At 38.7% G+C, this 22,924-nt stretch overlaps 2 protein-coding genes across 3 annotated transcripts in view; both read right to left on the minus strand.

The window, feature by feature from the left end:
- LOC139133474 (monocarboxylate transporter 2-like) overlaps positions 1-22,924 on the minus strand; it is a 41,252-nt gene that overhangs the window by 11,513 nt on the left and 6,815 nt on the right. The window contains exon 5 of one of the 2 annotated variants that reach the window (XR_011552599.1): positions 16,219-16,715. The exons of the other annotated variant lie outside the window; for it this stretch is intronic. The gene's annotated coding sequence lies outside the window, so the exon portion shown is untranslated. Of the gene's footprint in view, positions 1-16,218; positions 16,716-22,924 lie in introns of those variants that run through there. 2 annotated transcript variants of the gene reach the window in all.
- Positions 4,001-12,542, minus strand: LOC139133472 (monocarboxylate transporter 13-like). Its single transcript, XM_070700083.1, has 4 exons — positions 12,165-12,542; positions 7,446-7,589; positions 5,451-6,293; positions 4,001-4,810 (listed from the first exon to the last, which is right to left on the minus strand). Exons 1-4 carry the CDS (start codon positions 12,385-12,387, stop codon positions 4,578-4,580), a joined length of 1,443 nt encoding a protein of 480 aa, XP_070556184.1. The 5' UTR covers positions 12,388-12,542; the 3' UTR covers positions 4,001-4,577.

Here is a 22,924-nt window from a genome sequence, read left to right on the forward strand (position 1 = left end):
GCGGAAATCAGATTTTTGGTCACACATACTTGTCATAGGTGCGATAGATTCCTCGCCTGAACCATTCAATAATATCCCCATTCTTGGCAAAAAAATTGTCGCAAGTTGGCCATCTTGATGATGCAAATTGATCACAAAGCATCTATAACATGCCTCTTCACAGTTAATGCTATATGGGATTTAGTTATTTGCAGGGCGCTCTTAAATAATTTTACCATTATAAACCAGCATCAAACATATTTTAACGAAAGTCAACATAGCAGAGCGCATATACGGATATTTTACATTTAGCGTTAAAGGGACAAAGTCGGCCATTTTTTCATGAATTTTGTTTGATACGACATACTACTTATATTGTTAGATATGTCGAAAGATACTGAATGAATGGGTGACCATGCATATATTCGACCTTGGTTTTAGACACGATATATGAAACCATCGCGAAAATGAATTAATGGTCATGACCATTAATGGTCATAAACATATTTTAACGAAAGTCAACATAGCAGAGCGCATATACGGATATTTTACATTTAGCGTTAAAGGGACAAAGTCGGCCATTTTTTCATGAATTTTGTTTGATACGACATACTACTTATATTGTTAGATATGTCGAAAGATACTGAATGAATGGGTGACCATGCATATATTCGACCTTGGTTTTAGACACGATATATGAAACCATCGCGAAAATGAATTAATGGTCATGACCATTAATTCATTTTCGCGCTGGTTTCATTTAATTTGTCTAAAACCGGGGTCGAATATATGCATGGTCACCCATTCATTCAGTATCTTTCAAGAGGTCAAACAATATAAGTAGTATCTTGCATCAAACAAAATCAACGAAAAATGGTCGACCTAGTCCCTTTAAGCGTGTACTTTGACGCCGAAAACGCCGACGGGGTTCATCGGACCGCGTTTACTAAATAGATGAAAACCGGTCAGTATATCGTTCGCACGGCCCGCCAACTCCTCGGATGTTCCTATTCAAATCCATATACCGATTTGCACATCGAGGCATGCAATAAGATATACAGAACACCTTTGAGTTTGAACACCGATGACGATAGACTTGGTTCAAGTCGGTGAATTTAAAAAAAAATAAAATCATTTATAATAGTTTCTCTTGTGTCTCTCCTATTTCGTACAAACCTATCCAGAATTTGGCAGCTCACGCCAGGTTTTCCCGGCGATTGAATGCGTCACGTTTGAGTCTGCGCTGTAGTGAGTTAGTTTCTACTGGCAACTTTATCGACAAGCGATTGAGACTTTACTGTTTTCCGTAACGGCATAACAAAGTCGTAAACACAGCTACATCCCGTATGAGTTATCTGCGTTCACCCGAGAATAAGTAAACTTATGACAAAGAATGTCGAGTAAATGTACATAGCCAGAGAGAAAGAAACAAACAAAATATATAGTTTTCAATAATTTAACCATTTTTAATGAAACAAGAACACGGTTGCTGATGAAGTGTTTGAATCAACAGGAACAAGTAACAGCAGTTGCAACTTTTGATATTTTTTCAGTATTACAGGAGACTGCCTTGCACCCCATAATGAAGAGACGGTCGAATGCCTCATACATTGTCATGATCTCAAGTGAACTCCTGCAAGTCACGGTGTGTCGCACTATCGGGAAATTCATTGCTGCTGGGAGACAGACTGAACATATCAATGAAAATGAGTACATATTTGAGGCTTTTCATCAGGATTTAGAAGAAGAAGCTAATCAATGTCGGCAAATAACAGAAGCGGCGATTCCGTTTAAAATTTTCTCTATTTCGTCCGGACTATGTTTTTCCATTGTGCACATTATTTCTCCGTTACATGATAAACATATGAAATTAGTAACGTCTGAACAGTTGCCGCCTGACGTCTACACCAAGGCGTGGGCTCGGCACAGGCGCTGTACCTCCGCAGTATTTGTTTGCAAAATCGTTGCCCATACTTTCTTCGTGCAGTACTTTGATGGGGCATTGCCTTGTGTTGGCTGATGTACATGACACAAGAAAGCGCGTGAGCAGAACAGTGTTGAAAGAAAAGGGACCCGGGGATGCGATGACGCCTACCATTTCGGCGGCACATATCCACTTACCTTTCTATACGGCAGTATAAACCATACCGAGCCCCCGGCTTGTACCCACGGTGACTGTCGGGAGTCCAAAGCAGACTTTCCTCTAACTGATCAAACTTTTTTTTACGACTCCAAGTTTGGGAATTTAGAATTCTAACTGCACTCTTGTTTGGGCGAAGATACAGGTAGTGGGCCAGTGAGGGTCTACGTGCACCCACAGGATAACAAACCTGTATTTTTCAAGAAGCCCTGGGATCCCTAGAATACGAAATAGACTTTTAATAGAAAAAATATAGGAATGCTATAGCTCTTTTAATAATAAAATTAATTTCAGATGCAAGGGGCCACAGCCCATCAGATGTTGTGGTCAGTGGTCAGATTTTGCACGCCAAGTGTCTCTGATACCCTAAAAACCAACGATGATATACCCATGCTCTTTGCGCTGCATGATCAGCGATAGTGCAAAGTGTAATGTATGATTTAGATCTTGAATTTTCTCGTCGTTATATTGTTATAATAATAAATATGTAACATTATCAATTCCTTTACACGGCCAAGAACATAGCTATTGCAACATGAATCCGTCTGAATTCTCAAAATCGTGATAAGGCGCACACGCAGGCGATTCTCGCTTCATTTCATGAGTATTCTTAAAATAGTTATAAATTAAATTATATTGTATCATAATACCATGCGCCATTCTGATTGGACGAGAGCTCATTCCACCGATGCTAAAATACTTTTAGCAGTGCTAAAACGGGCCCCTAAACCAGCATTTTCGAAAAAGTGCCCAGTCAATGCATTTGAACGTACCTGTTTAAACTTAATCCGAAACAGTCCGCTGTGTTTCAAAAGACCGAAGTACGAATTTTGAGACACAGATAAAAGTATGGGTCTGTAACTTGCCTCTTGATGAAAATAAGTAGGGGTCAATGACGAAAGACACCTCTGAAGCAGTACATTTGGGTGTGATGTACACAAATCATTGCATTAGGGCAATCGCGCACCGTATGATACTTTTGCTTCATTCAGCGGGAGTCGAGACGCGACACACAGCTATTTAAAATGAAGCTAGTATTTGTTCATACACAAATAAATTGGCACTTCCTCACAGTAACGGTATGTCAGACATTTTTCAGACATTTGCCAATATTTGGGCTGTAACAGACGAAGATTTTCAAACGATGTAGACCAAGAATTTCAAAAATAACAATGAGATTATTCTTGGTGACTTCGACGAAAGTTGACATAGAAAATGAAACAAGCAGTGTCAGCGTCCAGCTCTCGCTGAATCGGGCAGCACACTCTGCAAAACTTGATCACAATTGCTGTCATCCTAAGTCTGAATTGTTTCAAAACTGCTTGTTCACTGGTACAACAACGTCCAAACTATCCATCATTCAAATAAGCGTCTGTAACCTGACTGTACCAAAACTGATTGTTGCGATGGTCGACGCATTGGTACAAAATGAGACAATTCTATTTTTAGAATGCCAAAACAGCCAGGACTATTGTTCTTATATGAACATTTACAAAAACAGAGTTATTTTTTGTTGTAATTTGAACTCATGACCCATTTTCGGCGTCTGCATCAGGTCGCAAGTTAGTGTTCACGTTGCATGTGAATAAATGCAATGTTGATGTGCCTCTGTTATCAACGTAATCCAAACTTATACAAATGCTCGGTCTGGGGCGCTGAATTTCCGACATTTGATCTCTCATTCACTCCATATAGTACTCGCCTGTCGGCTCGTGCTATATGTCGCGCATTGTACCAAACTCTCGTGTATACCCTCCTGCGGCGGCGGTTGTTGCTTATATCTATGGAGTTTCATGCTTAACGATCACATGACCCTAATGTTCAATGCTCACTATTTCATGTTTCCAGTGTTGATGATGAGTTGCAAAAAACGTCATGGTGTTGTTTTAGGGATCTCTGTTTATTTTCAAAGTGAGCGTATGAAGCCAGTAAAACGAATTGTTCAGCAAACCCAAATTCCCTGTGTCGCATATTTCTCTCGGGTCGGTCCTAGTAGCAACTTTGTATTGTGACTGTTGATCTTTTTTGTATTAGCACGTTCTCTTAAATAAAATGCATATATAGTAAATGTTTCGACCTGCTTGGATTTGATCTCATTCCTTCTTATACCACTTCCCAAACTGCAGCCATACGACGGAAGCAGTATTTCAATTATGTCTTCCAAAAGACGCAAGGAAACACGGTGATTCACACATTGTTAGACAAATTCCTGTGGTTTTGATAACTAAAAGTAAAATGCTTTAATGCAGTTCTTAATTTTGAAGATGATGCCCTGTTAGTATGTAAGCCACGTATGATCTGAAAAAGTCTTGCCTCATACGAAAAAATGTATTCGTTCGATCAAACATATTTCTTCTAAATGCAGATATGATTTTGTCAAATACACTCATGCTCATCTCTCTTTCTACTCTTCTTCTTATCTTTCCTAAGATAAATGTGGCTCGATCTGTCTTTCTTCTCAAGTTAATTTCACATGTTCATTTTGCAGTGTGTCAGAATCCGTGATTTCTCCATGGGAAACCATCTCGACCTCTTCCTCGGAATAGGGGGGTTCATCTGATTGCCTTGACTTTCTTCGACGTTTGTTAAAATATGACTCCATGATTACCAAGAATGAGCCGGCAGTGACCGAGCAGGCACCGAAGAAGTGAAAGGTATTGTCGTAGCTGCCCGTCAAATCGTATATTAGCCCTGTGAATAATAACAGCAAACACAGAGCATATGTGAAATACTAATAGAACAACATGGATTGGAATAAACGAGAAAAAAGAATGAAATGCTATATGCTGATCATTGAATTTAAATTAGGTGAGGACCATTTAATATCAAGGGGAGGTCCTGGAAGAACTTTTAAAAATATTCCAAGAGGCTGCCTTTGAAATAAATCAAACCGAGGTGTACAGAAAAATGGAAAAGGATTGCCAGCAGACATGAATAATAAATAAAACACCAACAGTTACCTTCAGAGAATAAAACTTTCGTATTGACGTGAACACGTCTCAGACTCCATTTGAATAACATGAATGTGAGCGTTACTTTTATAAGGAGAATACATATTAAAGAGGGTATCAGTGTGTGTTTCTCTGTCTGAATGCTTTCTTACAAATGGCATCGTTATCTTCTCCCAATGTGGAAACGATCAAGGGGTCCGCTGAACAATAATCCTGACTCAGAGTCTGAATAATACGTACGATTTGTTCTGTGGTTATTTAAGATTTCAGAGGAAATACAAGATGTGATGGTTTTATTTAATCATTATCTTTCGCTTTCCCTGGTGCATTCCAGTGCGTTGAAAACTCAACGCGGTCAATCGTATACTGGTATGACTTACCTGCAAATGTCGGACCGAGTTTGGCTCCAATGGCAAGAAATGGCGAGCTTAGAGCCATACCCGCCGTGACAAGTGACGGTCCCAATAGATCCTTGACAACTTGAGATTGAAGAGTACAAGTAAGTCCAATTACGACCCCAAGGATTGCTGTAACCACGCCGTAGACCGCGAATGAATTTGCAAACACGCTGAAGAAGCTGATCACTCCAGCGAAAAAGAGCGCCATGCCGTACAATCGCACGCTAGTGAGGGCGGGAATAAAGTGCAAAATTGGAACCGGTAAAAGCCTGCCCAATATACCGAAACAACCATACATGGATATCAAAAAGGATAAATCCCGACTTGAACTGAGCTCTTTGGATTCCGCCCTTAGAAACATAAATGCTGCCACCGCTATGCAAGCCATCCCACTGCCGAGGAAAACTGCGCATGCGTACACTAGGAATACTGGATTGCGAGAGAGGAGTGACAGATCGCAGATTCCACAGAGCAACTTCTTATTTTGCGGAGAATTAGATTCCGGGTTACCGTGTCGGCCTGGTGAATCACTTTCATTTGAATTTGCATCTGGGTCTGTCGTCATAGTTTCAAGCTTAGTCTTGGCTTTTGTCTTTGGTCTGTAGAGCGTTGCGCAAACGCACAAGTGCGCATTTATCGATGAAAACAGGATGAAAGCCCCCCTCCACCCGTAGCCGTCGATGAGTGCATCCCATAGTGGTGTAAATACAAATATACCAAGCCCAGAGCCACTCACTGCGAGGGCGTTAGCCAGGACATAGCGTCTTTTCACGTACAGTGCGACAATACCTAGCGATGGACTTGTGATGAGACAATAGCCAAATCCTATGAAAGAGAGAGAGAGAGAGAGAGAGAGAGAGAGAGAGAGAGAGAAGAGAGAGAGAGAGAGAGAGAGAGAGAGAGAGAGAAAAGAGAGAGACAGACAGACAGACAGACAGACAGACAGACAGAGACAGACAGACAGATGACTTTTTTCACAAATTCTCAAAAGATTTGAAACAGAGACTGCAAACATGTTCAAATGGCAAACTGTTCATGTGTAGTGCATCCAAATGTTAAATTTTATCAACGTAATGATAGCATGTTTTAAATGTTATTGAACACTGAATAATAGATAGCTCCACGTTTAATGAAAGGCATTTTGTTTGATTTTGTTGAATTTATAACAAAATTGGACAAGCTACCTTCAAATCACCATTAATGAAATCAATCGCTCACATGTTTCACACTGTATCCTACCTAGAGAGGTTAAGTACTATGGTCAGGGTTAATTGTTTTAACAGGTTATAACATATAATAGTTGAAAGCCGAAGATTTGGACCTTACAATTGTGGCATCACATAGTAACAGCATCATATTACAACTCAAATCTATACTACTACCTCGAGAATGCAACAATAGTTAGTATATGTTAAATAATTCAAAGTTTTTATACTGAACCAAGTCTTGTAAATATGTAAAAAACTATTAAACTAAGAAAGCGTAATGTGCACACCTGTCCTCTGCCAACCTGAGCATAACAAAGTCAAACAGTATCCCCCCTCGTGAAGTCATTCCAAATACATTCCATCGTATTAACTTTTCAAAATCATGAGCTGTACCTTTCTGTGCATTTTATGATATTGTTGCTCTGTCTCTAAAATGCACTTTCCTCTTCCAGTTCTTAAATCTTTGGAATTCTCATTAAGAAATGCAATATGTCTAGGTCTGTGTCTTTGTGTGAAATGTAAAATTTACGAATGGATTAGTTATAGTTCGAAGAGATAATTGTCAACAATAACATTGTGTACCGTAAACACCACATCGTGTTGATTCTGTACGTCAACGTACTTTAAGGAGAGAAATAAGGATATATTTCATAAAACAACAATCATAAATATATTTACAATATTGTAAAAAAATACAACAACGATTCACTTAATTTGATTTCAAAAGTGGAAGCCGCTCTGTCACTGTAGATGATCGAGAAATACCTACCAACGAAAACTCCCATACTCAGATAGAGAAACTCGATACTTGACGCAAACGAACTCAGAACGAATCCAAGAGAAGATAAAACAGCCCCCATCATGACCGTAGGACGATGTCCAAACCGTTTCACAGGTATGTTTACTATAGGACCTAAATAGAAACAAATCGTTTATTCACACAAAAATGTCAAATGCGAAAAAGTCAAATATAAGAAGAATATGGCAAATCGGGTCATGTTAGGGGAAGATTTTCGCGTTTTTGAGCTGCAGATAGAACAGTCCACCGTCATATTACATCTCTGATCGCCCATAAAATTAGAATTTGGTGTGTCATAACGTTGGTTGTGAAAATATGAAAAACATGGCAATAATTGCCTGTTGTTTGTTTTTATGAGGAAACTTAAGCGTACGTAGAAAGATACAAAAATACCACCGGTCGATCATTATTGATGAATGAGTATGCCTTTGAAATAGATAAAGACTGATTTAAAAAGTGCTTGACTAATATTCATGTGATGTTTGACTCCTAGGGAGGTGATGCATCACGTACTTGGGGTGGGTTTTCAGTTAGTAAAATGATTAGTGAGCCGGGAAAATCAGATTTGGGTTGTCATCATAAAAAATGTGACCCTCCCCAATCTAAAATGTGACCCTCCCCTGCTTCAATTTATAAAAAATCACTCTCATCTCAACCTGTTTTAAATTTGAAAGTTTAAAATACGTGTACTAGAACCGCTATCTTCACAGCCCTTTATTTGTGACCCGATCATTTGCTCATTCTTTGAAAATCTGAGGTTGTTTTACATATTTTAGACATACTAGGTCTTACACTTACCGACAGCATACTATTTTACAATTAAGCCATTTCGAGTACACGTACTCTTATGTGTAATGAACAGACATTTGTGTGTGAATTTCCAATATCACATGTTGTTATATACACATTGAAAAAATGCACTTCTAATCATCCTAATCTAGTAAAATACATTCATATCAATAATCAAGTATATATAAATGCACAGATGAAGCTAGTTTTGTCGTGGCAAAATGTTATTACTTGTCCCACATGTATTGTGAACTGAAATTGTTGAGTTAAATTCCAATATGACATTTTGCTGTACATATACATGCACTTCTGCCCACCCAAATCTAGTTGTACCTTCTTATCGATCGTCAAATTTATATAAATGCACTAATTTACCTTGTTTTTTAGGGGTAAAATCGACATTTTGGATGAAATTAAATAAAAAATTATTGCAAACAAGTGCACTTTCAATCATTCCTCTCTAGTCAAGAAAAGTTACATTGAAAATAAGTGTGCTTGACAATAAACGTCACATGTGCTCACATGACCTTTATTAGCTCCAGAATAGATTGCGTGAGAGCATACATTATATCACACATATATAGGATATCATGCCGATAGACAGACAGTATACACACACCATGCCTGTGTCGTCTGTGCCATCTGCAGTGAACACGTTTATGTATTTAATGTACGAGATGTAATGCCAGAGAGCTATAATTACAATTCTTTTATATAGGACTATTGTGAAAAGTTTTTAAATTCTGTAAACAATAAATTTTATAAATTGAAAAATACCCAAATGTATGATATGACCCACCCCAAGCCGAGTTTTCAAAATGTGACTCCCCGTTATTCCCCACCCTACTCCAATACAAGATAAAAATGAAAGCCATCTAGCAAACTAAGCATGAAAGCCATTCCGCGTCATTGAGAGGACATGTTATATGATTTACATAACACGACTGGAACTAATTAGGGATAATTGGATCTTCATATTTTTCAAATTTCTCTAAAGTGTTAGATGCCATAAAGCTGAATGTTGCAATATTTCAAATTACTTATAAAAACAAGCGTGTGACTTAAAAAGAAAAGTAGATGAGGTTACATTCGTAGATTAAATTGACATTACTTCATCATCCAATTATCCGCAATTAGCTCCAATCGTGTTACATGTAAATATAAACTTGAATCAAATACAGTGACTCCACCGCCATGTGTACTAATCCGTGACAAATCTCGGCCAATCTATATACTGCAACGAGATTTCAATAAAGGAATTTTAAATATAATTTTTGTTTATGATTTCTTGTATGCTATAATCTATTGAATATTGAAATATACTCATATTTTATTGCCGTTTTCAATATAAGCGTATGATTTCAAAATAGGCGTAATGGTAATCCTTGATAGCAGATTTCGGCCAATGCCCTGTCTTGTTCATTTATCGGGCCGACGAAAATTGAAGAAAGAAAATAGTCTATTTCGTATTTTCAATTTGGTGCCGGCATGCACAGTGGCATGCTGCGTCGCTAACGCAGACATCAGTGATGGCATGCAACGCACGGTAACTGTTACATTCATCGAATCATCAGCCTGCAAATGAATTCGCATTTGGTGTTTGCTGCAGATAAAGGGGTTATAAATAATTTTCTTAGACGTGCAGCCATTTCATCATAAGCTGAAAATTTGACTTTTAATAAGGACGTCATTTACATGTATACTCTTTTGAAAAATAAAGTTGTCTTGTTGCTCATGACTGCAATAGTGGTCAGCTGTTAGACAATCAACAACGACTTCAGAGATGTGTCAAGACAATGTCATTGGTCTATACAACATTGAAATGGTTGTACAAGTAAATGTATTTGGAAGTATCTTACACACTCTTAGATTTAATAAATGGGGTATGTGTTTCCTGGTTAATATTTGTCCTATATTTCTCGCAATAAGGGTGCCTTTTTGGTTGACATTCCCAGATACCAGTAAGGGATCTTTTGGAATTTAGCGGAACAAGCTCGGGTACCCTGCTTTTCCTGTGAGTGCCAACACCACATACCAGGGTTATAAAAGAGCCTCGCGCATGCAAAATTGATCCGCTACGTACGAGTCAATAAATTTATCAAACCACACGAATGTCTGTGAGAGCTGTTTTCTTTTTTGATACAATTATCGATCAAAGCCCCATCTGTTATCAGGGCCTGGTCGGAACAGGGCAAACAAACTTAAACCATCACAAGTCCTTGTACCTTTTCTTTTCTGTTATTGCAATAGTCTTTTGCACATGCGGGTTTGGGTGATGATGGGCCTCAAGTGTAGCGCTATCGCAAAGGTGTAAGTTGGGAATACTGCAGGCATGACTCAAATGCTAAAGGCTTGTGCCCAGATAGCGCGACCCTTAGACTCACCCATGTCAAGCACTACTGCAGCCACGAAATGGCGCAAACAACTGTCGACAGTCTCAACAAACTTAACGATGCTTCATTATCATGGGTGTCACATTTTAGGGTCCATTTTTATTTTATAGTGGGATCATTACTTTTCGTGGATGCCATGCCCATACTAAATATACTTTTGGTGGACCATGAAAGGGCAAAGATTACATGCACCAGTCTTTCAAGTTTGAATAGGGGATGTCATTTTGATCTGCCTTCTCTCATTCCCAGCTAATTGCATCCAATTGAAACAAGAGTCAGTGAATCTTGACGTCAAAGTCTGTTGTATCATCATTATTTACTTACGTCGGACTCCCTAAGCTGATAGGGTGACAGCACTACATGTCATTGCACATTTCTGCACCAAATTGAAAATAGGAAATAGCCTGCATTTCCTATTTTCAATTTACGGCAACCTGATAAATTAACTCGACAGGTTGCTTGGCTGCTATCTGCCACACAGCAGCACCATTATGCTTATTTCGAAATGATAACTTGATATTACAAATAGAAAATAGGAATATTTGTTTATTTCAATATGGGACAGATTTTAGCTTACCACAAAAATCAACATAAAAAACTATTTTCAATTCCTTTATTGAAGTCTCGTAGAAAACAGTTTGGCCGCGATTTGTCACGGGTTGTACGGCAGACGTTCGATGCCACCAACATACAGCCGTAGTATCGACCCTTGGTCTGGAAACTATGGAGGAGGGTTATGTGACAGTTCCTCTACCCACATGTGTGGAGGGACTATATAGCTGCAACGGGGTGTTAGGAAATCACCCTGGATAAAAAAGGGCTGCACAGTCGAAGGTCTAAAGTAGAAAGGCTTTTGTTCTATTTGTTTTCATATACTGGTAATTGGATCTTGTAGCCGAGAAAAAGAGAAAAATGTAAAATAAAAAAAAACGAATTGCCGCATCATTTTTAAAGATATTTAAGATGAGAAACAATTACACACATCGGAATGTTTTTGCCTAAAACAACTTGCCACGATCCTTGAAAATGTGACCCTATCACGATATATGACCTCGATTTTGATCTTTGCGTTTTAGCGAAAAACAGAAACTGACTTCCCTAATTTTTCAAACACGACAGAGACCGCTAGATCCTGGTACATGCTTCATACCATGAATACAGCTCTGTGATGACTGGCGTTATTTTGGTGTGGGGATTTTCTAGACAGCGCAGCCGCAACTACATGTATGGCCGGTATCAATCAACAAACAAATGAACCGACAAAAGAAAGGGCAGGTTTAACCATTAATTACAGGCATGGTGGCCAACCTACGGTGAAATAGTGAAGCGACGTTGGCCTAGGTAGTTGAAAGAGTTGCCACGATCCTTGAAAATGTGACCTTATCATGATTTATGACCTCGATTTTTGATCTTTGCGTTTTAGCGTCTTCACGAAACGCATGTCACAAAATATTCTTCAAAACATCAAGAAACACAAGCAGTCTTCATAAATAAGACTTGCCATTACCTAGACCAAGTTGAAAACACAACATGGTTGAAAGAATCCACGACGTCCTTACAGAGCTGGCCTCAAAGTGTTGCTGTACAGCGACGATGAGCGGTCCTATGGACTGATGTAGGCCGAACACAAACCAGCAGCAAAAATGGGCAGCGAGGACGACGAGCAAGCGATACCAACCTCTGTCGTCGTCGTCGACATGGTCGCTCCTTCCACTTACTTTATCCGACATAGTATCCAAAATAGGCCTAACTCCGTCGACTTTGCCGATAAGAAGTCGCCGTCGGAGCACAAATTCGGACGTCCACAAGTTGGTGTTCTGCTCCTTGACCTCATCACCTGACACTCAAGCAAAACGTCCCTGACCCAGCCGTCACGTGAGCAAGGTTAACGGACGCGGCCTCAAATAGATATAACATTTTTTGATTTCTTCCAAGAAGCCCGAAACAATTAAATTTAAATACTGTATGGTTCTAACTCTACTATACATAGAACACAACTCTGATTTGCTGGGACATCTTTTGAATAGATGAATTCCGTTTTTTCAACATTGTGTTTCAAAGTTTCAAAATAACTTTGAATATCAAAGTTTCAAAAAATCAGTTTTTTTAAGTCACTCATACTGGCAACAGGTGCAATAGATTCCTTGCCTGAACAAGACATTAACTTCCCCATTATTGGCAAATGTTACTTTTTGCACGAAGCCGTATTGGAACTTTCGCGAGACAAACCATCAGAACGTCGTCACAGAGCTGGCAGCAGTAACTTTATATGATTGTTTTCCAACATTGTTCTTATGTCAATCGCAACGTTCAAAACAATGTTGAAACACATATTTAGTTTGCCAACACAATGTCTATACATATACAATGCATTGCCGTTGCTTGCATTTGAATTTTATTCAATTCCAGAATTCACTTGTCAACAACAACAATGCAGTTTACACATGGAAAGGCTAAGTTGACAAGCTCTCAAAAACATATGGAGAAACACATCATTTAGTACAACAAAAATGTATTTGACATTAAAAGACCGTGACAAAAGAGTGACTGAAAATAAAATAAATACAGCTACCAGCACTGTAACTTCAGGGAATATGATATACTAAACACCTTACGGGTGCAGTCAACAGAGCTATTCATCGAAAAGGCTGTTCCAGGAGCAATTTTTGAGGCCAGGGGAATTTTAATTTTGCTCGGGCAGGGGACATGTTTTTAAGGCAGAGGAGCAAAATTTTTTTTTTTTTGTAGGGCAGGGCAGATATCGCTTGATTGTCCTGGGGACAGGGCTTGGCGAAAAACGAGGAGAGGGAAAGCTACTTTCAAAACGGGGACAGGGGAAGTTGAGCCATGGTGTTTCCCTGGAATGACAAAATTTTGAGGGGATTTTTTCCAGGGCAGGGGAAATCGGCAAGTCTTTTTCGCCAAAGGGCAGGGGAACTTCAAAAATACATAGTGGGGAGGGGAAACAGGCAAAAATAAGTGGGGAGTGGGTAAAAATGAAGGTTGAGTGCGGGAGGGTAAGTCGAAAAATTTTCAGTGGGAGGGCAAATTATGAACAGCTAATTCATTACCCTCTTGATTTAAAATTAGTCAGTTCACATTACTTGTCATGCACAATATATCTCATCATAGTAAGGACTCTTTTTAAAGTGCATTGTTCGTTGGCTGCACCTGACCTTACCAGGGTTTGCACATCGATGACGACAACTTCATCGACAGGCGATTGAGAGTTCATTGTTTTCCGTAACGGCATATACAAAATCGTAAACACAGCTACATCCCGTGGGTTATCTCTATTTTCAGCTGAGAATAACACATCGCGTGGCGAAATGTTTTAACAACAGAACCGAGTAAACCTATGACAAAGAATACTGAGTAAATATAAATAGCCAAAGAGAAACAAACAAAATATATTGTTTTCAATAATTTAAGCACTTTGTTATGAAACAAGGACATAGTTGCTGATGAATTGTCTGAATCAAAAGGAACAAGTAGCTGCAACTTTTGATGTGTTTTCAGTGTTACAGGAGACTGCCTTGCACCTAGTAATGAAGAGACCGACAGCAGACCTCATGACACTGTCATGATCTCAAGTGAACTCCTGGAAGTCACAGCGCGTCGCACTATCGGGGAAGTCATGGCTGCTTGGAGAACCACTGAACATATCAATGAAAACGAGTACATATTTGAGGCTTTTCATCAGGATGTATAAAGGAAACAAATCAATGTTGGCAAATAGGAGAAGCGGCGATTCCGCTTAAAATTTTCTCTTTTTCGTCCAGACTATGTTCTTCCTTTGTGCACATTATTTTTCTGTTACAGGATTAATGTATGAATTTTGTAAGGTCTGGACCGCAACCGGCTGACGTCTACGTCAAGGCGTGGGCTCGGCACAGGCGCTTCACCTCCGCAGTATTTGTTAGCGAAATCGTTGCCCATACTTTCTCCGTGCAGTACTTCGATGGGGCATTGCCTTGTGTTGGCCGATGTACATGACACAAGAAAGCGCGAGAACAGAACAGAAAGGGGGCCCGGGGATGCGATGATGCCTACCATTTCGGCGGAACATACCCACTTACCTTTCTAGCATATGGCAGTATAAACCATACCGAACACCCGGCTTGTACCCATTGTGACTATCGAGAGTCCAAAGCAGACTTCCCCTAACTGATCAAACCTTTTAACTACTCCGAGTTTGGGAATTTAGAATTCTAACTGCACTCCTGTTTGGGCGAAGATACCCACGGTGACTGTCGAGAGTCAGAAACAGACGTTTCCTATTAACTGATCAAATCGTTTTACAACTCCGAGTTTGGGAATTTAGAATTCTAGCTGCACTCTTGTTTGGGCCAAGATACAGGCCGTGGGCCAGTGAGGGTCTACGTGCACCCACAGGATAATAAACCTGCATTTTTTTTCAGATGCCCTGGGATCCCTGGAATACGAAATAGACTTTTAATTGAAAAAAATTTAGGGATGCTATAGCTGTTTTAATAATAATATTAATTTCAGGTACAGGGGGCCACAGCCCATCAGTGGTCAGATGTTGCACACCAAGTGTCTCTGATGTCCTAAAAACCAACGATGATACCCATGCTCTTTGCGCTGCATGATCAGCGATGGTGCGAGGTGAAATGTATGATTTAGATCTTGAATTTTCTCGTCGTTATATTGTATAATAATAAATATGTAACATGATCAATTCCTTTCCACGGCCGAGAACATAGCTATTCTCAAAATCGTGATAAGGCGCACACGCAGGCGATTCTCGCTTCATTTCATGAGTATTCTTAAAATAGTTCTTAATTAAATTAAATTATATCATATTACCATGCGCCCTTCTGATTGGACGAGAGCTCATTCCACCGATGCTAAAATACTTTTAGCAGTGCTAAACCGGGCCCCTACACAAGCATTTTCGAAAAGTGCCCAGTCGGTGCATTTGAACGTATCTATCTAAACTTAATCCGAAACAGTCCGCTATGTTTCAAAGACCGAAGTCCGAATTTCGAGACACAGATAAAAGTATGGGTCTGTAAATCGCCTCTTGATGAAAATAAGTTGCGGTCAATGATGAAAGACACCTCTGAAGCGGCACGTTTGGGTTTGATGTACACAAATCATTGCATTAGGACAACGGCGCACCGTGCACTTTTGCTTGATTCAGTGGGAGTCAAGACGCGACACAAAACTATTCAAAATTAAGCTAGTATTCGTTCATACACAAATAAATTGACACTTTTATCACAGTAACGGTATGTCGGACATTCTTCAGACATTTGCCAATATTTGGGCTGTAACAGACGAGGATGTTCTAGACCAAGAAGTTCAAAAATAACAATGGGATTATTCCTGTTGACTGCGACGAAATTTAACATACAAATGAAACAAGCAGTGTCAGCGTCCAGCTCTCGCTGAATCGGGCAGCACACTTTGCAAAACTGTTGATCACGATTGCTGTCATCGTAAGTCTGGATTGTTTCAAAACTGCTTCTTTACTGGTACAATAACGTCAAAATTATCCAACATTCAAAAAAGCGCCTGTAACCTCACCGTACCACAACTGAATGTTGCGATGGTCGAAGCATCGGTACAAAATGAGACAAATCCATTTTTAGAATGCCAAAACAGCCAGGATTATTGTTCTTATGTAAATTTACGAAAATATCGTTATTTTTTCTTGTGATTTGAACTCATGACCCATTTTCTGTGTCTGCATCAGGTCGCAAGTTAGTGTTAACGTTGCATGTGAATAAAATGCAATGTTGATGAACGTAATGCGTATGTAGGATACTGTGTGACTCTGTTGTCAACGTAATCAAAACTTTTAAAAATGTTCGGTCTGGGGCGCTGAATTTCTGACATTCGATCTCTCATACGTCCGTTTTCTGCATTTGGGGCTTAAAGTGACGAAAATGCCCAAGAAAGACAACAAAGACACACAAGTTGATATAATATGACAGCAATAACCCCCGTCGCAGTCGGGTATACACTCGATTTTGGTACAAAGTGAGCGCATGATGCCAGTAAAGCGAAGGGTTCAGCAAACTCCAATTCCCTGTGTAGCATATTTCTCTTGGGTCTGTGCTTGTAGCATCTTTGTATTGTAACTCCTGATCTTTATTTTGTATTATCAAAAGAGAAAATCCGTACTACATCAAAGCACATCCTCTTAAATAAAATGCATATAGTAAATGTTTTCGACCTGCTTGGATTTGATCTCATTCCTCCTTAAACCCTTTATGACAAGAGAGATCATTTAAACTTAAGTATAATCAATTTTCCACACCTCATCAGTAATATTCCACTCTGACCCTCTTATCGGGTATACATTTCCAAGCTTATTCGATATGCAAGAGCATGCAGTCCATATGGTGATTTTGTAGAGAGACATGGCACTCTCTCTTACAAACTGTTAAATCAAGGATACACCAGAGCAAGACTTGTCTCTACATTCAAACACTTTTTTGGCAGGTATCGCCAGCTGGTAGATAAATACAATATCTCTCCGACAAAAGATCGCTGATGGCATCGGTGACATGGTGCCTTAGTTAGTGGCCACTACCTATCTGACTTACAGATTGATATATGGCGGGTGTCACGTGTGGGGCAGGATGCGCTTACTATTTTCGAAGCAACACTTGCTCAACTATTTTGCAACACCTGACATCAATTCTTAGTCTTTTGGCCAGAGGTCCATACATCTTTCTTTCATGAATTTGACTTTGTGTAGTATATAGTTACTGTCTGTTCTGTTCTTTTTTGTGTCTTTGTTTACAACTATTGTCTTACGAATTCTGACCTAGTGTTATTGGATTATGGATTGATATGATTGATATTATTTTCCCAAACAGCAAACCTACGACGGAAGCGGTATTGCCCTTCTGCCTTCCCAAAGACGCCAGGAAACGGTGATTCACAAATCGTGCTGTATTATTTAGTTTGTCAACACAGTGTCTATACGTGTAAAATGCTCTGTTGTTGCTTGCATTTGAATTTGATTCAAGACCTGAATTCACTTGTCAACAACAACAATGCAGTTTACACATGTAAATGCTAAATTGACAAGCTCTCAAAAGCATATCGTGAAACAAATTATTCATCAGAACTAAAAAAGTGTTTGACTTTAAGGTAGTATGCGCCTCGAAAGTGAAAGACTTAAACTTTTGCTCAAACTTGCCTGACTGAAAATTTCAACCATTCTCTTATCAAATAAACAATAAAATTTTGGGGGCCACTGTGCAAAGTTTAGAACTAGCGAAACAAATTACTTAACATTTTGACCTAGACCAGCTGCAAGCTTCATGAGAGTGGCATGATCTCCAGTGAACACATGCAAATCACTATAGGGGAATTCATGGTTGCTTGAAGAAAGGCTGAATATAACAATGCAAACACTGAGGATATATTTGAGGCTTTCCATAGGGATTTACAAAAAGAAACAAATCAATGTCTTCAAGCAGGAGAAGCGGCGATTCCGAGGAATGTTTTTTCTATTGTGCCCGGACTCTGTTTCTCCGTTGTCAACATTATTTCTCAGCCGCCGGAAAACTGTATTAAATTTGTAGTGTCAGGACCGTTGCCGCCTGACTTCTACGTCAAGGCGTGGACTCGGCACAAGCTCTTCACTATACGCAATATGTATGCTAAATCGTCGCCCATACTTCCTTCGTACGGAGCTTTGATGGGGCATTGCCTTGTATTGGCCAATGCACATGGCGCTAGAACGGAACACTGTGGAAAAATAAGCCTGGACTGGGGATTTGGATGGATGTGCTTGAAAGCTCGTGTCGCCTACCATTTCGGCGGCACATATCCACTTACCTTTCTATTGAAGTACTGCCCAACCGCGTCCCCGGCTTGTGACCATGGTGACTGTTGAGAGTCTAAAAGAGACATTTCGAATTCCCCGAACTGATTAAACCTTGTTACTACTCAGTTTGGGAATTTAGAATTCTAACTGCACGGTTGTTTGGGCTAAGTTATAGGTCATGGGCGAGAGAAGGTCTACGTGCAGCCCCACAGGATATCACACCTGTATTTTTCAGAAGCCCGAGATCACTAGAATACGAAATAGACTTTTAACAGAAATAATATAGGGATGCAATTGCTGTTACGGTCATGTTTTGAAGGGTACCGCAAAAAATATATTGCGACCCTCGTGCTTTTTGTCAAACCTGTCTTCTTGTAAGTCATCTGCTGAGCTTAATTTTTATCATAACCTGGTTTGTTGGTATCATTGGAAAGGCATGTTATTCTTCTTTAAAATTTCATATTATAAGGTGTAATATCTTCTGTGGTGTTTATGAAATATGACCAAAGCCTACCCTATACCCCAAAGTCTATATTGCAAATTACTATCACATCTAATCTCAAATTCTACCAATTTTTTACCTAGACATTACAAATGGCAATGCTTTGTATGAAATCTGTTTTGTCTGCTACAGAAACATGTCAATAATATAAATGAACTTTTAACAGAAAAAAATATTGGGATGCAATAGCTGCTAAGGTCGTGTTTTGAAGGGTACCGTAAAGTTACAGTATGGCCGACTCGCATACGGTTTGTTAAACCTGTCTTCTTGCAGTTATCTGCTGAACTTATTTTTTAATATAACATGTAATTGTAATATGCAACACGATAACCGGTAATTGTAATATGCAATATCTTCTACAGTTTTTATGAAATAGGAGCACAATTTACCCCATACCTTCAAGCGTATATCGAAAAATTCCGTCACAGCTAATCTCAAGTTCTTCCAATTTTTTACCAGGCCAAAAATCAAATGGCAATGTTCTGAATGAAATCTGTTCTATTTTCTATGGGAACATGTCAATAATATACCAGATATGAACTGAAAATGCTCACATGTTTCAGTATATATTGCTGTTGTCTGAGAATTTAAACTTTTGCGAAATGTTTGCAACATCATTGAAAGTGTCAAGATCAACATCATAACAGATTAATTTCAAAGGTCATTAAGTATATAAATATTTTATTAGCTGAAATAAAAAGGCTAAAGTTCTTTGACTGCTGTCATTGTATCACCACTTTATATAAAGTGCAATCGCCTTTGGCCAAGTCCTTCAAGCTAAATATGCGAAAATGTGAAAGCTCACCACATATACAAATTATACATTAGCTGACATGAAAATGCAAAATATCTTTCACATATACAACGTCTCAACAATATTATTGTCTCATCAATAAACATAGCAAGTTTTATTCACTTTTTTAGAGTCCCTCCAGTCTTATATCCCTATATAGGAAAGTTAATTAAATATTCTAAATAGTAACTTGCTGATGTAAAAATGCTTAACAACTTTTTTTTGTCATATTTCTTCAATGCCCGTAGCACGTTTAATCGACTTTGATGAAGTCAAGCAAGATGTATCCCTAATTAGACAAAAAATCGGTAAAATACGCAAATTAGTAACAAGATGTTTTACAAAAGCAAAACTGACTTTTGGTACTATGTTATAGTTTCTACAATATACATGGCAAGTTTCATCAACTTTGGTCAAGTCAATCCAGATATACATCCTCTAATCAGGAAAGTCCGTTAGATACGCAAATTTGTAATTAGCTGAAATAAAAATGCTAATGACTTCAATAATGTTATATCGTGGTATCTTTAATGTACATAACGTTTCTCAACTTAAATAAAGCCAATCCAGATATATATCTCTAATAGGGAAAGTTCGTTGAATATGCAAATTAGTTATTTGATGTTCTAAAACATCTAAACCGACGTTTGGTCATTATAGTGTCTTCAATTGACTTAATCAAAACTGGCGAAAGTTGGTATGTATATTGGAAGTACTATGAGACAACATTACTGAAAGTCATAAAGCATGTATACTTCAGCCAATTCCTAATTTGCATATTGAATGAACTTTCCGTATTAGAGTTATACTAGTATATCTTGATTGACTCATCAACAGTTGACGAAACTTGTTATGTACACGGAAGGTACTATGATGTAACATTACCGAAAGTCATTAAGCATTTTCACTTCAGAAAATCCGAATTTGTTTGTTTAATAGACTTTCCTTGTTATGGTTCTATATCTTTATTGCCTTGACCAAAGATGAGGAAACTTGCTATGTACATTGAAAATGCAATGGTTCAACATTATTGAAAGTCATTAGGCATTTTTACTTCTCAACCAATTCCCAATTTGCAACTGTCTTGATTAAGGATATAAGAATGGAAAGTCCCTAAAATGCTTATATTATTATAATATTATTATATATATTATTATTATTATTATTATTATTATTATTATTATTACAAGTTTAGGGGCTATAAGTATTATATAGAAATCTAATAATAGTTCATTGAGGCTGTGTGGGAATTCCAGAGAGGTGTTGTAAATTTTAATTTTCTCAATAGGGGTGACTTCCCATTGATGTAGCCTACGTGCAGCGCAGTTTTCTTGCATCAAAAGTCTCTCTCTCTCTCTCTCTCTCTCTCTCTCTCTCTCTCTCTCTCTCTCCTATGAAAAAGATTTCCAATATAAATTAACTGTCTGTCTGTCTGTCTGTCTGTCTGTCTGTCTGTCTGTCTGTCTGTCTGTCTGTCTGTCTGTCTGTCTCTCTCTCTGTCTCTCTCTCTCTCTCTCTCTCTCTCTCTCTCTCTCTCTCTCTCTCTCGGCATGGCAGTGAAATTGCTATGCTGCGACCACCGAACGAATATTTTCCATACATTAGGGGTAACATTAAAAGTTCATTATATAAATCTAACCAGTGTAGTCTGGCAGTGTAGTCTGGTAGTCGCGTTCTTCTCTGTTGGAACATGCGCGCGCCCTTCAGAGGCGCGACGCGATTCCCAGAGCATGCGCAATTGAGAGTGCATGCGCGTGACAGTAGAACGTCTCGTGCTATCGTGTCGTTAGCTTAAAAAATGATGGAATGTCAACAGAAACTGGAATTACTGCAGAGAATACTTTTCAGGATATCACATGTGAGTGTCCTAGGTACCAAGTAGGACGTTTAGGAAATCCTTTCAGAACTTCACGCCGCCTGTGGCCATTTTGTGGAGTATAAGCTTATAAGCTTACGTAACGACAGCGTAAACAGTATTTCTACTAACAGTCAGTTCTATGCTCAACAATCCAGAGGGTGAGTCGAACTCTTTCCTATGTCCATGTAGAACTTGTACAAAAATAAGGGAATCCACAGGCCTTTGGCGAATCAATAAATGCGTTTTTCACCAAGCTGAAAGGTGGAAAGATTTATTATTTTGTAGCACGTCAGTAGTTTGATATGACTAACGCCTTTCACAATAATACTGGCTATTCCATTGAGCATCGTGCTACAGGTCAAAATCTTATTCCCTGGTTGATATACATATGTAGAGATTTTTATAGACACTATTCTATAGCTATTTACATTTCTTTATCACTTTTTGCGGTTTTGCGGTTTCCTGTTTTTTGTTAGCCGATTAGCCGGCACACGCCAAAACGACTAGTCTTTGCGGTTTTCTATAATTTTGAGTTGGCACGCGCCAAAACGATTAGTCTATTGCGCTCGTATTTCTGGGCACGTATAGTCTCACTATTTACCTCCGGTTGGTTAGTAACCGCAGTTTAATTGACAGCCGATTCTTTATATGTAGGGTAAATTGTTGCAATAAGTGTTTCCTACTACGTTCGCACAAGTGAGAGCCCTACACTATGTCAAGTAGGGCAGCATTAAACGTGATATCTTGTAATATTTCCCCTTGTCTTGGCCTGCTGGGTTTTTAAAAAGTGTTCAAAGGTATACAGGCACCATGTTCAAATTAAGCCGTGCTACCATGGAAAGGGATCTTGCTAGTCATAGAGTTTATGGGGTCACGCCAGGTCACCTTAAAATAATGCACCACTACATGGTCATAATTTTACTATAGTTAAACAATCAGAAATAATTTGTCTTCATTATTCTTCCTGGAATGAGACAAAGAAATCATTAATTGTCAATCCATAAAATAAATAAGTACCAGCGAATCTTGGGTGCTAAGGGGAATTGGGGTCACAAAATTAATTTTAGATACTAGTAGAATTAATTTTATCACATAAAATTAATTTGAAGGCATAAACTTAATTCGATGAATGCCAAGTTAGTAATATACTACATAACACTTATTTGAGATGACTGCATGAAACAAAATTAAAAATGCTTGAAAAATTATTTCTGGTCTATATAAAATTAATTCTAACACACTAAAATTAACGGAAAACATAATTTTGACCAGAATGGCCCCAATATACATTATCTTTATAT

Source organism: Ptychodera flava, chromosome 5 (genome assembly GCF_041260155.1).
Source record: "Ptychodera flava strain L36383 chromosome 5, AS_Pfla_20210202, whole genome shotgun sequence".
Lineage (NCBI taxonomy): Eukaryota > Metazoa > Hemichordata > Enteropneusta > Ptychoderidae > Ptychodera > Ptychodera flava.

Bases quoted from the DNA above. Each gene is read 5' to 3' on its own strand.
- LOC139133472 (XM_070700083.1), bottom strand. From the start codon at position 12,387: ATGTCGGATAAAGTAAGTGGAAGGAGCGACCATGTCGACGACGACGAC. The intron at 7,590-12,164 runs GTAATGGCAAGT...GTTTCTATTTAG, and splicing joins GTGTTTTCAACTTGGTCTAG to GTCCTATAGTAAACATACCT. The intron at 6,294-7,445 runs GTAGGTATTTCT...TCTCTTTCATAG, and splicing joins GAGTATGGGAGTTTTCGTTG to GATTTGGCTATTGTCTCATC.